This window comes from Anolis sagrei, chromosome 9 (genome assembly GCF_037176765.1).
Source record: "Anolis sagrei isolate rAnoSag1 chromosome 9, rAnoSag1.mat, whole genome shotgun sequence".
Classification (NCBI taxonomy): domain Eukaryota; kingdom Metazoa; phylum Chordata; class Lepidosauria; order Squamata; family Dactyloidae; genus Anolis; species Anolis sagrei.
Window position 1 is genome coordinate 31,251,864 of NC_090029.1, and position 14,402 is coordinate 31,266,265.

The 14,402-nt window shown below is 41.4% G+C and overlaps 1 protein-coding gene across 11 annotated transcripts in view; it reads right to left on the reverse strand.

Moving 5' to 3' along the window:
• NEO1 (neogenin 1) overlaps positions 1-13,826 on the reverse strand; it is a 124,883-nt gene extending 111,057 nt beyond the window's left edge. For 4 of the 11 annotated variants that reach the window (XM_067471419.1, XM_067471420.1, XM_067471418.1 and 1 more), the window contains exon 1: positions 13,514-13,826. In XM_067471419.1, coding sequence (XP_067327520.1) covers positions 13,514-13,655 — 142 coding nt within the window. In that variant the 5' untranslated portion in view covers positions 13,656-13,826. The remainder of the gene's footprint in view (positions 1-13,513) is intronic. The other 7 variants (XM_067471417.1, XM_067471416.1, XM_067471412.1 and 4 more) reach the window with 3 other exon arrangements.
• Between the last annotated feature and the right edge of the window lie 576 nt (positions 13,827-14,402).

The following is a 14,402-nucleotide window of genomic DNA, read 5'->3' on the forward strand; positions in this document are numbered from 1 at the left end:
ACATGACTATTGAGCTTCATCTTGCCACTCCAAATTAAAACGTAAGACATTAAAACAGCAACATCAAAAATGATGATAGGTATAAAAATACAAATTGGTGGTTACAACACATAATTTACTTTAAAATTCACGGGTTAAAAACTATATGACTAATCCATTTTATTAACATGCATGCCATTTGACTGAAGCACAAACAGTTCAGTTTATACCAATGGAGAACACAGGTAGGTGGAGGTGGCCTCCCTTTCTCTGTATTTTTTTTTAAAAAGAGCTTGGATGGTCTCTAAGGAGTTCTTTATTTCTGTGTTCCTGCATGGCAAGGGGTTGGACTAAATGGTGCTTGCCATCTGTTCCAAGTCTATGACTTATGTAATTTAAAAATAGGAACAAAAATCTTAAGAGAAGGAGGCAGGGGCCAATATTGTCTCCCATGCCCTACCAGCACATCAAAGCTAAGAAAATAAATAAAGTATTTGCTTTCATTGACAGGGGGAATCCTTACAGTTTTTTAAAAGAAATATGGGTATTTCTATGATGCTTTGCAGCCTGAACTCCTCCTTATGGGGATGGGATCTATTCCTCACTTCTCCAGACCCTAATAAGTAGCAGAATATAGGTGTCTCATGCAAATCGGTCTCCCATCCCTTTCCTATCTCATTATCCAGAGCACAGCCTTGCTTAAAGATAAGGGGTAAATTTTAGAGCTTTACCTCAAATGCAGGAACCCACACTTAGAATAGTAGAATCACAGAGTTGGAAGAGATCTCATGTGCCATCTAGTCCAACCCCCTGCCAAGAAGCGGGAAAATCGCATTCAAAGCACCCCCGACAGATGGCTACCCAGCCTCTGTTTATTAACTTGTATCAATTTGTTTTAATTGCACAGCATTTCCTAAGGAATATAAAATGTAAACAATAGGAAAGGATTTTCAGAGAACACAGAATCTCACTATCAATATATTTCAGACTTCAACCGGTGGATTCAGGGCCATTCAAGAAGCTATAAGGTCTTGTGCGTGGCCATCTATACAGAGCAAGAGTTCCTAATTGGGGCGGGGTAGTTCTTGGATGGGTTTCCAGGTATTCACAAACTAAGGATTTTTTTTCTTTTATTTCCTGTTACACTTAATATTTTAAGTGATATTTTTGATTGGGGGGATCCATAATTTCATTCAACTCTCAAGTGGGTTTATGACCCAAATAAAGTGAAGCATCTCACAGTATATTTAGCATGATGTCATTTAACAACGTGGGTGGGAAGGAATGCAGAAACCTCTAACTGGCCATCTGCAACAGCGGAGAATGTAGCCCCCTACCTCATATTTCTTCTCTCCAATACCCCCTGGCTGTAACTACAGAAAAGCAAAAAGAAAAACCTTGCAAACATGTCACAGCTGGGTATCTTTGGAACTGCATAATGGCTACACATGACCTCACAATTACAGAAAGCAGGCCTTGAACATACAAGCAGAAGCTCTGCAGTTTGTTAATGCCTTGATATAACTTAAAGGATTTCACAACCCAATGGCCTTCTTTCAAGGCTATTGGGAAAGTATGATGAAAAACTTGGACTACTCGGTAAAGACTCACAAAAAAGGATCTATTTGAAAGGGCATGTTTCAGTCAAACCATCTGCACCAAATCCTGGCACTTGGCATGGAAATATTTCGGTTTTGAAGACTAGTTGGTGTTCTTAAGTCTGCAAAGATTCATTGCATGCTCATGTGAAAGAAAGGATCTAGTTATGCTTCAAAAAGTGTGAAAGGGGTTGATAGAAAAAGCTTCAAGTAAAGCTGGAGGGAGTCCTAACAAGCAGAATGAGCTTGTTGTGTGCAATACTAGGCCCTGCCGAGCCAAAATTGGAGGACACTGAGAGTTGTTTCATGAAAAGCTTCATCAGAAATGAAAAACGGGGAGCATTCTGGAAAGTTTTCAAGGAGCAATGCAAAAAGAATAAAAAAGTGGTCAATCAGAGCAATTTTTAAAATTCTATGTAATTAGTATTGGAAACTTCACATCCCCTTCATGAATACGTAACTAAAACCGATGAACTATCAAACACTGAGACAACATATGAGATCCTTAGCTGGTCAGGATCAAACAAGGAGAAATAAAACATGAATAAGAAAAAAAATGGCAAAAGCAACTGCAGAGCATAAAAACAGGAAAAGATATTTTACAGGTGTAAATGTTAACCAAAAAATTTAGAAGCAGTTTTTAAACTATGGAAGCGAGATGAGGAGCCTTCCTTCCATTATTATTTTTGATTTAAAACACTTAAATGAAAATTAGGTTCAGAACTATTAGGTTCGATAATTAATGTTTTGTATTTCTCATCAAAGCTCAAAAATCCTCCCAGGTTATTGTCCTAGCCTACTGACATAAAATATTATGTGATGATCAATAAAGAGGACTTACTTCTCACAACTGAAAAAAATATTTACAACTTATACTAATAATATAACAAGAAAGGGGGGCTATTCAAAGTTTTTGGAAAGCATCCAACATTCAATACCCATTGGTAGAACAGTCCGCTGAATCAGAAGGGAGCAATCTTCCCACTGAAGCCCTATTTATGCCTCCAACTCCAAAAAAAGGTCTGGGAAACTTTTTGGAGCCATTTTTAGGTGGCATTTAAGGCTGGGGGGGGGGGCGAATAGGGGAGAGGAGATAGCAGAAGGGAAAGAAAATTCCCTTGACAAATAACTGCCACCAATTCTGTGATCTGAATATTTAAATGTTTAAATTCAATTTCCTTTTTTGAAGTTAAATAATGTGAAAAAATAGCTTCTTACAAACAAAGCAACTCTATTTTGAATTTTATACACATTTCTATACATAATTGTAACCCCTACCTTGTGACATAGCTTAGAATGTATTTTAGAATACCTCAAAGTGAGAAAACATAATCACATCATGGGGGGAAGCACCAAAGTCTGATGTGATGGCAAGAAATGACAGGCAAACATTACACAGCGTAGAAAGACTACTGTAAAAAAATAGAATAGGATCATTTCAGGCTTACATTAATAATCTCTGCCAGTCATTCTCAACATGCCTACTGTCTACCAATGTATTTGAACGAACATATTTCATCTTCACTTATTGCACTAAATTTCTATCCAAAGGCTTGGTCCTAGAGCCATGTCTTTAATTTCTTTCTGAAGGTCAGAAGGGAGAGGGCTGTCCTGATTTCACTGGGGAGTAAGTTCCATAGCTGAGGGACCACCACTGAGAAGGCCCTGTCCCTCGTCCCCACCAACTGCACCTGCAAAGGAGGTGGGACTGAGAGCAGGGCCTCTCCAGGCAATCTCAATCTCCATGAAAGGGAACAGTTATGGATAAATCTAAGTGGTTAACTCTATATCGTCTATATACCTCACACATATATGTGCATCACCCCATTCTTCATTTTGTACATGAAGGAATGTTTGAAATGCTTCACAAATGCTGTAAGAATAACCAAGAGAGGAAGAGAAGAAAGTTCTAGTCTTTCACTCCACAATCCCAACCATCTCACCATGTCTCCAATTTGTTCTTCTTGTTATAATGGAAACAGCCACTGTGGTCAACTATATTTGAACTATAAAATGATATGTCACTAAGGTTCCTAGTGCTGGCATTCCATTCTCACATTGTAATTCAGCCGCCCCAGGACAAATGTGTTAATTGCTATTTAATAATGAATTCAAGGGTAACATCACCAGGGTGTCAACAGTATGTAGATGGAACCCAGTTCTTCTAGTTCTTTTATTTTTTAATTTTCTTCTTGCATGTCTCCCACCCAGGTGAGATAAAAAGATTTAATGCATGATTCACCACAATACAAGCTCAGTCTCAGCAAAATGGAGTTAATGTAAATGGGTGGTTTGTCTGTCCAGATATGTGGTGCTTCGTAAGTTTAGAAAGAGTGGTACATCCAGTAAAGAACCAGGTTCATAGCCTGAAAGTGCTCACTAATCCATTTTGTGATTAGGTGTTTTTTGTGACATGGAATACCATTTAGTAGCGTATCCTGATAAACCAGCTATGAACCTACCAAGATACATATTATCACAGCATGAATAACTGAAGCCCAGATATCCCTCATTTGGATTACTGCAACGGACTGCACGTGGCCTTGCCTTTCAAAAACTTTACTGAAATCTGCTGGCACAAATATGGCCCTAAAGTACCCATTAGATCTGGCAGTTAGGGAGATAATACTGCAGTTCATCATTCCTAGATCCCCACCTAGGGACTAGACAAAGGTATTTTTATTTTCCCAGGCATTTAAAAGTATGTTGTTGTTTTGATATTGCTTAGCATTGTTTTCTATTCCTGTTTTAGTTTTAATTGATCTGTCTCTCTACTTAATTGATGGTTTTGATCCTATTGCTGTGTGCTTGTTTCTTCTATTGCATACTTTTGTAAAGTGATTGTTATTTTTACAAATCTCAAAACCAGGCTAATTTATCTCCAAGAACAGGCAATTCTGACAAATCCTCAGCCACTGGCAATGCAAAGATACAACAGAACTGCCATTTTCCAAGGGAAGCTAACTGAAAGGAGAGATGTAGAGCTTATGGAAAAAATACAGCAGATTTCTCCTCTATATATGTATAGAGGCTTTATTTAAAATATTTCTTGCCACATTCGCTGGTTCACTCATAGTTTGCTGTAAAAAATTACTGGAAAAAAGTGTCTTCAAGATATCTAGACAGTTGATATTTGGGAAACATGTGCAAAGAGAACATCGTTGTTTGTTGTGTGCTGTATTTCCACTTTTCTTGGCAAGATGTGTTCAGATGCCTGTCTCTGTGGCTGAGAGAATATGACTTGCCCAACGTCACTCAGAAGGCTGCCATGTCCAAGTGGACATTCAAGAGTTGTAGTCCAATGCTCAAATCACTGCATGACACTAGAACTACTTTCCATCAGCCATAAGCCAATCTGAACACAGAGCAGAACACTAGACTGTGTTCATTCCATTCACAATTCACAAATCTGATGTGGACTTCAATCTGCAAGTGGCCAACATTCCATGATACACAATAATATGCATCTATGCTTGCAGGACACTAACATATAGATCAGGGGTCCTCAAACTAAGACCTGGGGGCCGGATACGGCCCTCCAAGATCATTTACCTCACCCTCGCTAAGGACAACCTAAGTCTGAAACGACTTGAAAGCAAACAATAACAACAACAACAACAACAACAACAATCCTATCTCATCAACCAAAAGAAAGCCCACTTCCCATTACAATACTAATACATTTATTTTTGTTAAAAGTATGCAGTGTGCATAGGAATTCATTCATGTTTTTTCAAATTATAATCCAGATCTCCAACAGTTTGAGGGACTGTGACTTGGCCCTCAGTTTCAAAAGTTTGTGAACCCCTGATACAGATAATACTATGTATAGACATTTAGATATGTTCTACATTGTTTTCCTTCTTAAACTATGGACAAACCAGTTTTGCAGAGCCTGCTTTTAATTCACATATACACCCACATTTCTTTTCCCACTTAATAGCTCTCAAGTATGCTTCCACTCACATCAAAACATGAAACAAGACCGTATGATAAACCACATCAAGGGCATAATATAGATGTAGCATTTTACATCATTTGAAATGTTCTTACACTCACACTAGTTCATTATGTCAATCCTAAGCCTTGTGATCCTCCAAGACATTGGCAATCATTTAGGACAAGAACTAAAAAAAATAGCTTTCCTCAAAGTGATGTCCATTGTATATTTTAGCTAAGCAACTACCATGATGGGAAATGTAACTCAAAACATTTGAAGTACAATGGGTTGGAGGGAAATCTAGCTGTGTCTTTCAGCTGGCAGAAGTAGTTTGAAAGATTTGGAGGAGGACAACCTCATCTATGTCATGCCCTCCCCCAGAAGTCTCCATGCATTTTCGGGATCTACTTAAAAGTGCTGGAAGGTGGAGAAAAACATGGTCCTGTGGAATGGCAAAATCACCAACACAGAAATCAACTCCACTATTGCCATCAGTGGAATATCAATTGACCCTAGCTGCAACAGATTTCCAGATATGCTTCACAATTCAGAAGTATTATCTTTGGAAAGATCATTGACAAATAAGGTGAGATTTCTTTCTACTCAAATGCCAAAAGGAAATGACCATGGCCAACTTTCCTGGCACATGAACTTCTTACAATGGCACCAAGATACTGCAAGAAACATGGCTACCTGTCCCTTTTGCTATATATCTCTCTTTTTACATTTACTTTTAATAGTTTCAGCAATATGATGTAATCAAAAGATATACATTTATGAGAAGCAAATCAAAATGTTTAAAAAAATCTCCCCAATATATGACATGGAAAACTAGTAAGACCAATGACAAATGTAATAAATACAGCCCATTTAGGGTTTTATATGGCTTTAGCCTATAAAGCCCTAAAAGGTTCCAGCCCAGCTTACCTGTCTGAACAAATCTCCCCTTATGAACCATCTGGGAGTTTAAGATCGTCTGGGGAGGCCCTGCTCTTGGTCCCGCCTCCGTCACAGATGCGTTTGGCGGGAACGAGACATAGAGCCTTCTCAGTGGTGGCCCCTCAGCTGTGTAACGCCCTCCCTAGGGATATTGGATTGGCCTCCTCCCTCTTAACATTTTGCAAAAAGGTTAAAACCTCCCTTTTCGAGCAAGTATTTGCAAATGCAATGTAACAGGCAATGAAAGACCACAGAACAAATGGCAATGCGATTGAATAGTGATTTTAGTAAAGAGACGCTGAGGATTTATGTTTTTATTGACTTTTTATGAAGCTATATTTTATATGCTAATGTTTTTAATTGTATTTTATGTTGTTGGGGGAATTGAATTATGCCGAATGTAAACCGCCTTGAGTCGCCTTTGGGCTGAGAAAGGCGGTATATAAATACGGTAAATAAATAAATAAATAAAAACTGCTTCATTCCTAAACCCAGTATTTGAACATAGTAGAGATCATAGTTTTTCAGTTTCAGATTTTTTGAAACAAAGAAAAATATTTCAATTTTTTTCCTATCTTAACATCAATCTTTTCTAATGCAGATACCCACGACAGTTAAAAAAAAAAGCAGCCTGTTACAGTACATGTCTTTATTATGCTAGTGTGTGTTACTTGCGGTTAATTTACTTTACTTATGATACCATAAAATGCTACTTAAGGAGCAGCCAACTCACTGATGACTGAAATACATCAAAGCAGCAATCCTATGCAATAGCACCTAGGAAAATGCTCCACAGGGTACAAAAGACCTTATTTCAGGGTAAAACATACTCGGGATTCTGCTGCACATCACAATGACATCAGTATAATGGGAGGGCATACAGCTGAATTCAACAGAACTCCAGAATGCTTAACATTCACAGCATTTACACCTTGCCCAATTTCGAGTGTTAAAAGCAGGGCTGTGTGCAGTGAATGGAGGGTTTTCAGAAAAGCAATAGCACAGTCTTGATTTCAGGAGAATTCCTTCCCCAAATCCAATCAATAGCAGAGAGAGCAAGAGAAAGAAAGAACGAGTAAACGCTCTCTGCGAACTATTCATTGATGAATACAGAACTGAGGAATCGTTTTTGCGGTGGCTTCCCCCTCCTTTCTGTACAGCGTAGTAGATGATAGCATGAGTAACCACCTACTACGGAGGTGTGCAGTGGCCTCTGCTGGTACACAAAACGTGTCATATACAGCACAACTCTTACAAGTGCAACCAATATTCCCCCAGCTCCTCTCCTGCTACTGTCTGTCTTTCTACACAAAGGGGGGGGGGTGCCTTTAAATAGCCAGTGACAGATTTATGCCAGGGAGTCCCCTTCTCAAAGTCTCTTGTCCACCTCTCTTCCTTTTTTCCTACACGCATTCACAGAGTAGCCTCAATCTCCACATCCATTTTTAACATTTAGCAACAAAAGACCCATACAGGTTGCATATCCCTTATCCAAAAATCCAAAATTATCTATATGAGTGTCTGAGATGAGTGACACATTTGACACTAGAAATACAACTCGGTTTCACACACAAAATGACGACAAGTATACAGCATTCCCTTCAGGCAATGTGAGCAAGGCACGCATGAAACATAAGCAGTATTTGTGTTTCGACTTGGGTCTCATCTCCAAAATGCCTCATTATGCATAGACAAATATTCCAAAATCTAGGGTGGGAGGGATGCCAAAATGGTTCTGGTTCCAAGCAGAGAAAGGATACTCAAGCGATACTACGTAATACGCACATACAGAGACAAACGGCAAGGCTGGGGAAGGGAAGGAAGGGGCCGCAAGAAATCACTGCCCACTCCTACGCAAGGCCCTCGGTCTGCTGCAGAAGGAGCAATAGGCAAACCCTTCTGTCTCCATGGCCGCTCTATAAATACCCCCTGGGCTCAGAGAAGCGTGCAAGACAGGACCCTTGCTTATATGGGGGGCTTTCCTGGGTTGTAGTTAGAGGGAGACTGAATACCAACAGTAGCATCCCTTGGCATTAAAAAAAACCATAAAGAAATCCCTCACACGAGTAAAAGTGCTCAGAGGCGTGCAGGAATAGGATGCTTGCTTGTGTGTCAAACTGCTTTAATTCTTCAATACAGATGCCACCTCGGAGGGAAATTAGTTTGGAATTCAGTATGCACACTAACATTCCATTGGGGATAGAAGTGGAAACTGCATGGCAATTAGTTGCACGACCCATAGAACATTCAATGGACTAACAGACTAAAAAAAACTGAAATTTTCAATAAATCATATTGAAATGTACAAGTGGGGTTTGGTTGGAGGGGATCAGAACACCAGCAACAGCCCCAGACACAGGAGATTCATTGAAAAACATAAAGGAAATCCCTGGCATCTCAAAGGGCTCAGGATGGCAATCTTGTGAGTTGCTTGTTTGTTTGGTTTTTGTGTGTTTGAAGGGGTTAGAAGATCAACACTAACGTCCCTTTCAGGCACAAGGGGTTCAATTTTTAATAAAATAAATGAAGAAATCTCTGATATGTATATAAAAGGGCTCAGAGACTTGCAGGATGGGATCCTTGTGGGTCCCTTGCTTGTTTTCAGGGGGCTTGAACACCAACACTCCCAAACATAGGGATCCTTTTTAAAAGAAATCTCTGAATGACAAAAGTGCTTAGGACAGGACTCTTGAGTTCCTTTCACACAGCTGTATAACATCTATGTCAAACTGGATTATATGGGAGTGTGGACTCAGATACCCCAGTCCAAAGCAGGTATTGTGGGTTATCTGGCTTGATATTCTGGGTTATATGGCTGTATGGAAGGGCTCTGGGTTTGTTGCTGGAGAGGGGCGTGAAAGAGAGCCACTGAAAAAAAGAAAATAAAGACATCTCTGGCATAGAATGGTGCTCAGAGGAACTCAGAGGGTTAGTATATCTGTGGAATGTCCAGGGTGGGAGAAAGAACTCTTGTCTGCTTGAGGCAAGTGTGAATGTTGCAAATGGCCACCTTTATTAGTATTGAATGGCCTTGCAGCTTCAAAGCCTGGAATCCTTTGTTGGGAGGTGTTAGCTGGCCCTGATTGATTCTTGTCTGTAAGTAAGTAAGTAAACTTTATTATGGTCAATGACCAGATCAGATTCTTGTCTAGAATTCCTCCGATTTTTGAGTGTTGCTCTTTATTTACTGTCCTGATTTTAGAGTTTTTGTGTATTATTACTATTATGTTAGGAGCTCCCAGTGGCACAATGGTATTATGTCAGGAGTCCCCAATGGCGCAATGGACACGTCAGCGGTTCGAATCCAGGAAGAGTGGGTGAGCTCTCTCTGTCAGCTCCAGCTCCTCATGCAGGGATATGAGAGAAGCCTCCCACAGAATGGTAAAAACATCAAACATCTGGGCCTCCCCTGGGCAACATACTTGCAGACAGCCAGTTCTCTCACACCAGAAGCGACTTGCAGTTTCTCAAGTCACTCCAGACACAAAAAATATAATTATGTTTATTATGGTTATGTTATATCCTGCTTTTTCTCTCCATACGGAGACCTGAAGCAGCTCACAACTAAAAGCATTGCAATACAACTTAAAATATACAATGTAGGGTGTTTTGGTTTTCTTTTTGGTGGGGGTTGATGGGTTTGAATACCAAGACTCCCCCAAACATAAAGCCATGCATTGATCCATTGATCACAATGAAAGAAATGTGGTGGTTGTTGCTGGAAACACACACACACCCAAACATAAAGGTACTGGAAACACTCCCCCAACATAAAGTCATGCATTAATCCATTGATCACAATAGAAGTCTGGTAGTTGTTGCTCGAAACACTTTCACCCACCCCCAAAAAATAAACATAAAGTCATGCATTGATCCATTGATCATAATAGAAATCTGGTAGTTGTTGTTGGAAACACCCACCAACCCCCCCCCCCCATAAAGTCATGCATGATCCATTGATCACAATAGAAGAAGTCTGGTGGTTGTTGCTGAAAACACTCCTCCCAATCAAAAAAAAAATAAACAGAGTCATGCATTGATTCATTAATTACAATAGAAGTAATCCAGTGGGTTTTGATACCCCCCCCCAAAAAAACCCATAAAGCCATGCATTAACCCATTGATCACAATAGAAGTCTGGGAGTTGTTGCTGGAAACACCCCCCCCCCCCCCCAAATAAACATAAAGTCATGCATTGCTTCATTAACTACTAGAGAAGAAATCTGGTGGTTGCTGCTGGAAACACTACCCCCCCCCCCCCAAAAAAAAAAACATTAAGTCATGCATTGATTCATTAATTACAATAGAAGAAATCTAGTGGATGTTGAAACTCTCCTCTCCCCAAAGACCTCATAAAGTCATGCATTGATCCATTGATCACAACAGAAGTATGCTGGCTGTTGCTGGAAACACCCCCCCCCCAAAAAAATATCCAATAATAAAATATTATAAAAATAAACAATGCAATGATTCATTAACTACAATAGAAGAAATCTGGTGGAAACATTCACAGACACACACATACACACACCCCAAAGAAACCCATAAAGCCATGCATCAATCCACTGATTACGACTACAACAACATTAACGACAATAGAAGAAATCTGGTGGGTGTTATTGAACCCCCCCCCCCAAATAAAAATAAAGTCATGAATTGCTTCATTAACGGCAATAGAAGAAATGTGGTGGGTTTTGAAACACTACCCCCCCCCCCAAAAAAACCCATAAAGTCATGCATTAATCCATTGATCACAATAGAAGAAATCTGGAGTCTGTTTCTGGAAACACCCCCCCCCCCAAAATAAACATAAAGTCATGCATTGATCCATTGATCACAACAGAAGAAATCTGGTGGTTGTTGCTGGAAACACCCCCCCCCCCCCCCAAAATAAACATAAAGTCATGCATTGCTTCATTAACTACAATAGAAGAAATCTGTGGTTGCTGCTGGATACATTCACACACACCCCCAAAGAAACCCATAAAGTCATGCATTAATTCACTGATTACAACTATAATAACAACAATAGCAGAAATCTGATGGTTGTTGCAGGAACACTACCCCCCTCCCAAAAAAATAAACATAAAGTCATGCATTGATTCATTAACTACCATGGAAGAAATCTGGTGGATGTTGAAACTCCCCAAAAACCTCATAAAGTCATGCATTGATCCATTGATCACAACAGAAGTGTGTTGGCTGTTGCTGGAAACATCCCCCCTCCCTCCCAAATAAAGTAATACATTGATCAATTGATCACAATAGAAGAAATCTGGTGGCTGTTGCTGGAAACACTCCCCCCTCCCCAAAAAAATAAACATAAAATCATGCATTAATCCATTGATCAAAACAGAAGTGTGGTGGCTGTAGCTGGAAACATCCCCCCCCCCAAAATAAAGTAATACATTGATCCATTGATCACAACAGAAGTCTGGAGGCTGTTCCTGGAAACACTCCCCCCCCCAAAAAAATAAACATAAAGTCATGCATTGATCCATTGATCACAACAGAAGTGTGGTGACTGTTGCTGGAAACACCCCCCCCCCACACACACACACACACACACACAAATAAAACCATGCATTAATCCATTGATCACAATAGAAGAAGTCTGGAGGCTGTTCCTGGACCCCCCCCCCCAAAAAATAAACATAAAGTCATGCATTGATCTATTGATCACAACAGAAGTGTGGTGGCTGTTGCTAGAAACACCCCCCCCCCCCCAAATAAAGATAAAGTCATGCATGGATTCATTAACTATAATAGAAGAAATCTGGTGGTTGTTGCTGGAAACACCCCCCCCCCCCAATAAACATAAAGCCATGCATTGATCCATTGATCACAACAGAAGAAGTCTGATGGGTGTTACTGGAAACGCTCCCAGACACCCCCTCCCCCAAAATAAACATAAAGTAATACATTGATCCATTGATCACAACAGAAGAAATCTGGTGGGTGTTACTGGAAACACCCCCCTCCCCCAAAAAAGAAATAAACATAAAGTCATGCATAGATTCATTAACTATAATAGAAGAAATCTGGTGGGTGTTGCTGGAAATACTCCCCCCCCCCCCCACACACATAAATAAGCATAAAGCCATGCATTGATCCATTGATCACAACAGAAGTGTGGTTGCTGTTGCTAGAACCCCCCCCCCCTCCATAAACATAAAGCCATGCATTAATATATTGGTCACAACAGAAGAAATCTGGTGGGTGTTACTGGAAACACTCCCCCCCAAAAAAACAACAACATAAAACCATGCATTAATCCATTGATCATAATAGAAGTCTGGAGGCTGTTCCTGGAAACACCCCCCTCCCCCCCCCCCCAAATAAGTATAAAGTCATGCATTAATCCATTGATCACAACAGAAGAAGTCTAGTGGGTGTTACTGGAAACATCCCCCTCCCCCAAAAAAGAAATAAACATAAAGTCATGCATAGATTCATAAACTATAATAGAAGAAATCTGGTGGGTGTTACTGGAAACACCCCCCCCCCCCCAATAAAGATAAAGACGCATAGATTCATTAACTATAATAGAAGAAATCTGGTGGGTGTTACTGGAAACACTCCCCCTCCCCAAAAAAAGAAATAAACATAAAGCCATGCATAGATTCAATAACTATAATAGAAGAAATCTGGTGGGTGTTGCTAGAACCACCCCCCCCCACCCCCCCCCCACCCCAAATAAACATAAAGCCATGCATTGATCCATTGATCACAACAGAAGAAGTCTGGTGGGTGTTACTGGAAACACCCCCCCCCCAAATAAACCCCAAAGAGAAGTCCTTAAAATGACTCCCCCCATGGCGAGCCCTCCCATTCTCACCCCGAAGGAGCAACAGCCTCTCTCCATCTCCTTTCCCTCCCTCCCCCCCCCTTTTTCCCCCTCACAGTCCACTCGCCCTCCCTGAACGTTCCACAGGCGGGGAAAGACCATTCCTGGGAAGAGGGGGGGGGAGGGAGAGAGTGGGTTCCAATAGTGAGGAGAGCAGCCATGGCCGGCTCTCCCTCTCTCTCTCTCTCTCTGTCTCTTTCTCTCTCTTACCTGCGGGTTGCTGCTGCTGAGGCGAAGAAGGAGAGCCACCGCTTCGGGAGGAGGAGGCAGCGGCGGCGCTGGCACTGGGCTCCAAGAGGAAGGCGACCCAAAAGGAGCCCAGGAAAAGGAGCCAGCGCCTCCTCGCCGCCATGGCGCGAGGGGTCCAAAGAGAGAGAGCTGCTCCTTCTTGTTCTTCTTCTCCTTCTTCTCTTCGAGGCTTCACATCGAGGAGAATTACCTCAGAGGAGCAACAAGCCTGGCAAGGGCGCGTGCACGCTGGGCTGGCTCGCTCACGAGAGAGAGAGAGAGAGAGGAGGGTTCGAGCGCGCGCGCACGGCTCCGCCCCTTTTTCTCTCTCTCTCTCACGCGACCGACCGCCTCAAATCTCAATTCGGCTCTCGCTCGGCCTCCCCTCTCTCTCGCTCTCTCTTTCACGCATGCGCAAAAGATGGGAGGGGAGGGGTTGAGGGCGCGAAAGGCTCCGCCCCCTAGAATCATAGAACCAGAGTTGGAAGAGACCTCATGGGCCATCCAGTCCAACCCCATTCTGCCAAGAAGCAGGAATATTGCATTCAAATCACCCCTGACAAATGGCCATCCAGCCTCTGCTTAAAAGCTTCCAAAGAAGGAGCCTCCACCATACTCCGGGGCAGAGAGTTCCACTGCTGAACGGCTCTCACAGTCAGGAAGTTCTTCCTCATGTTCAGATGGAGTTCTTCCTAATGTTCAGAATGTTCCTAATGTCCCCTCTCTATCTCTCTTTCTCAGGTGACCAAATCCCATTCCCACTTCTTATTTATCTACTAGCCGTCCCCTGCCACGCGTTGCTGTGGCCCAGTCTTTGTATATGTGTTTTGTTTGTGTATGTGTGTGTTTGTGTATATGTGTATCTATTTCT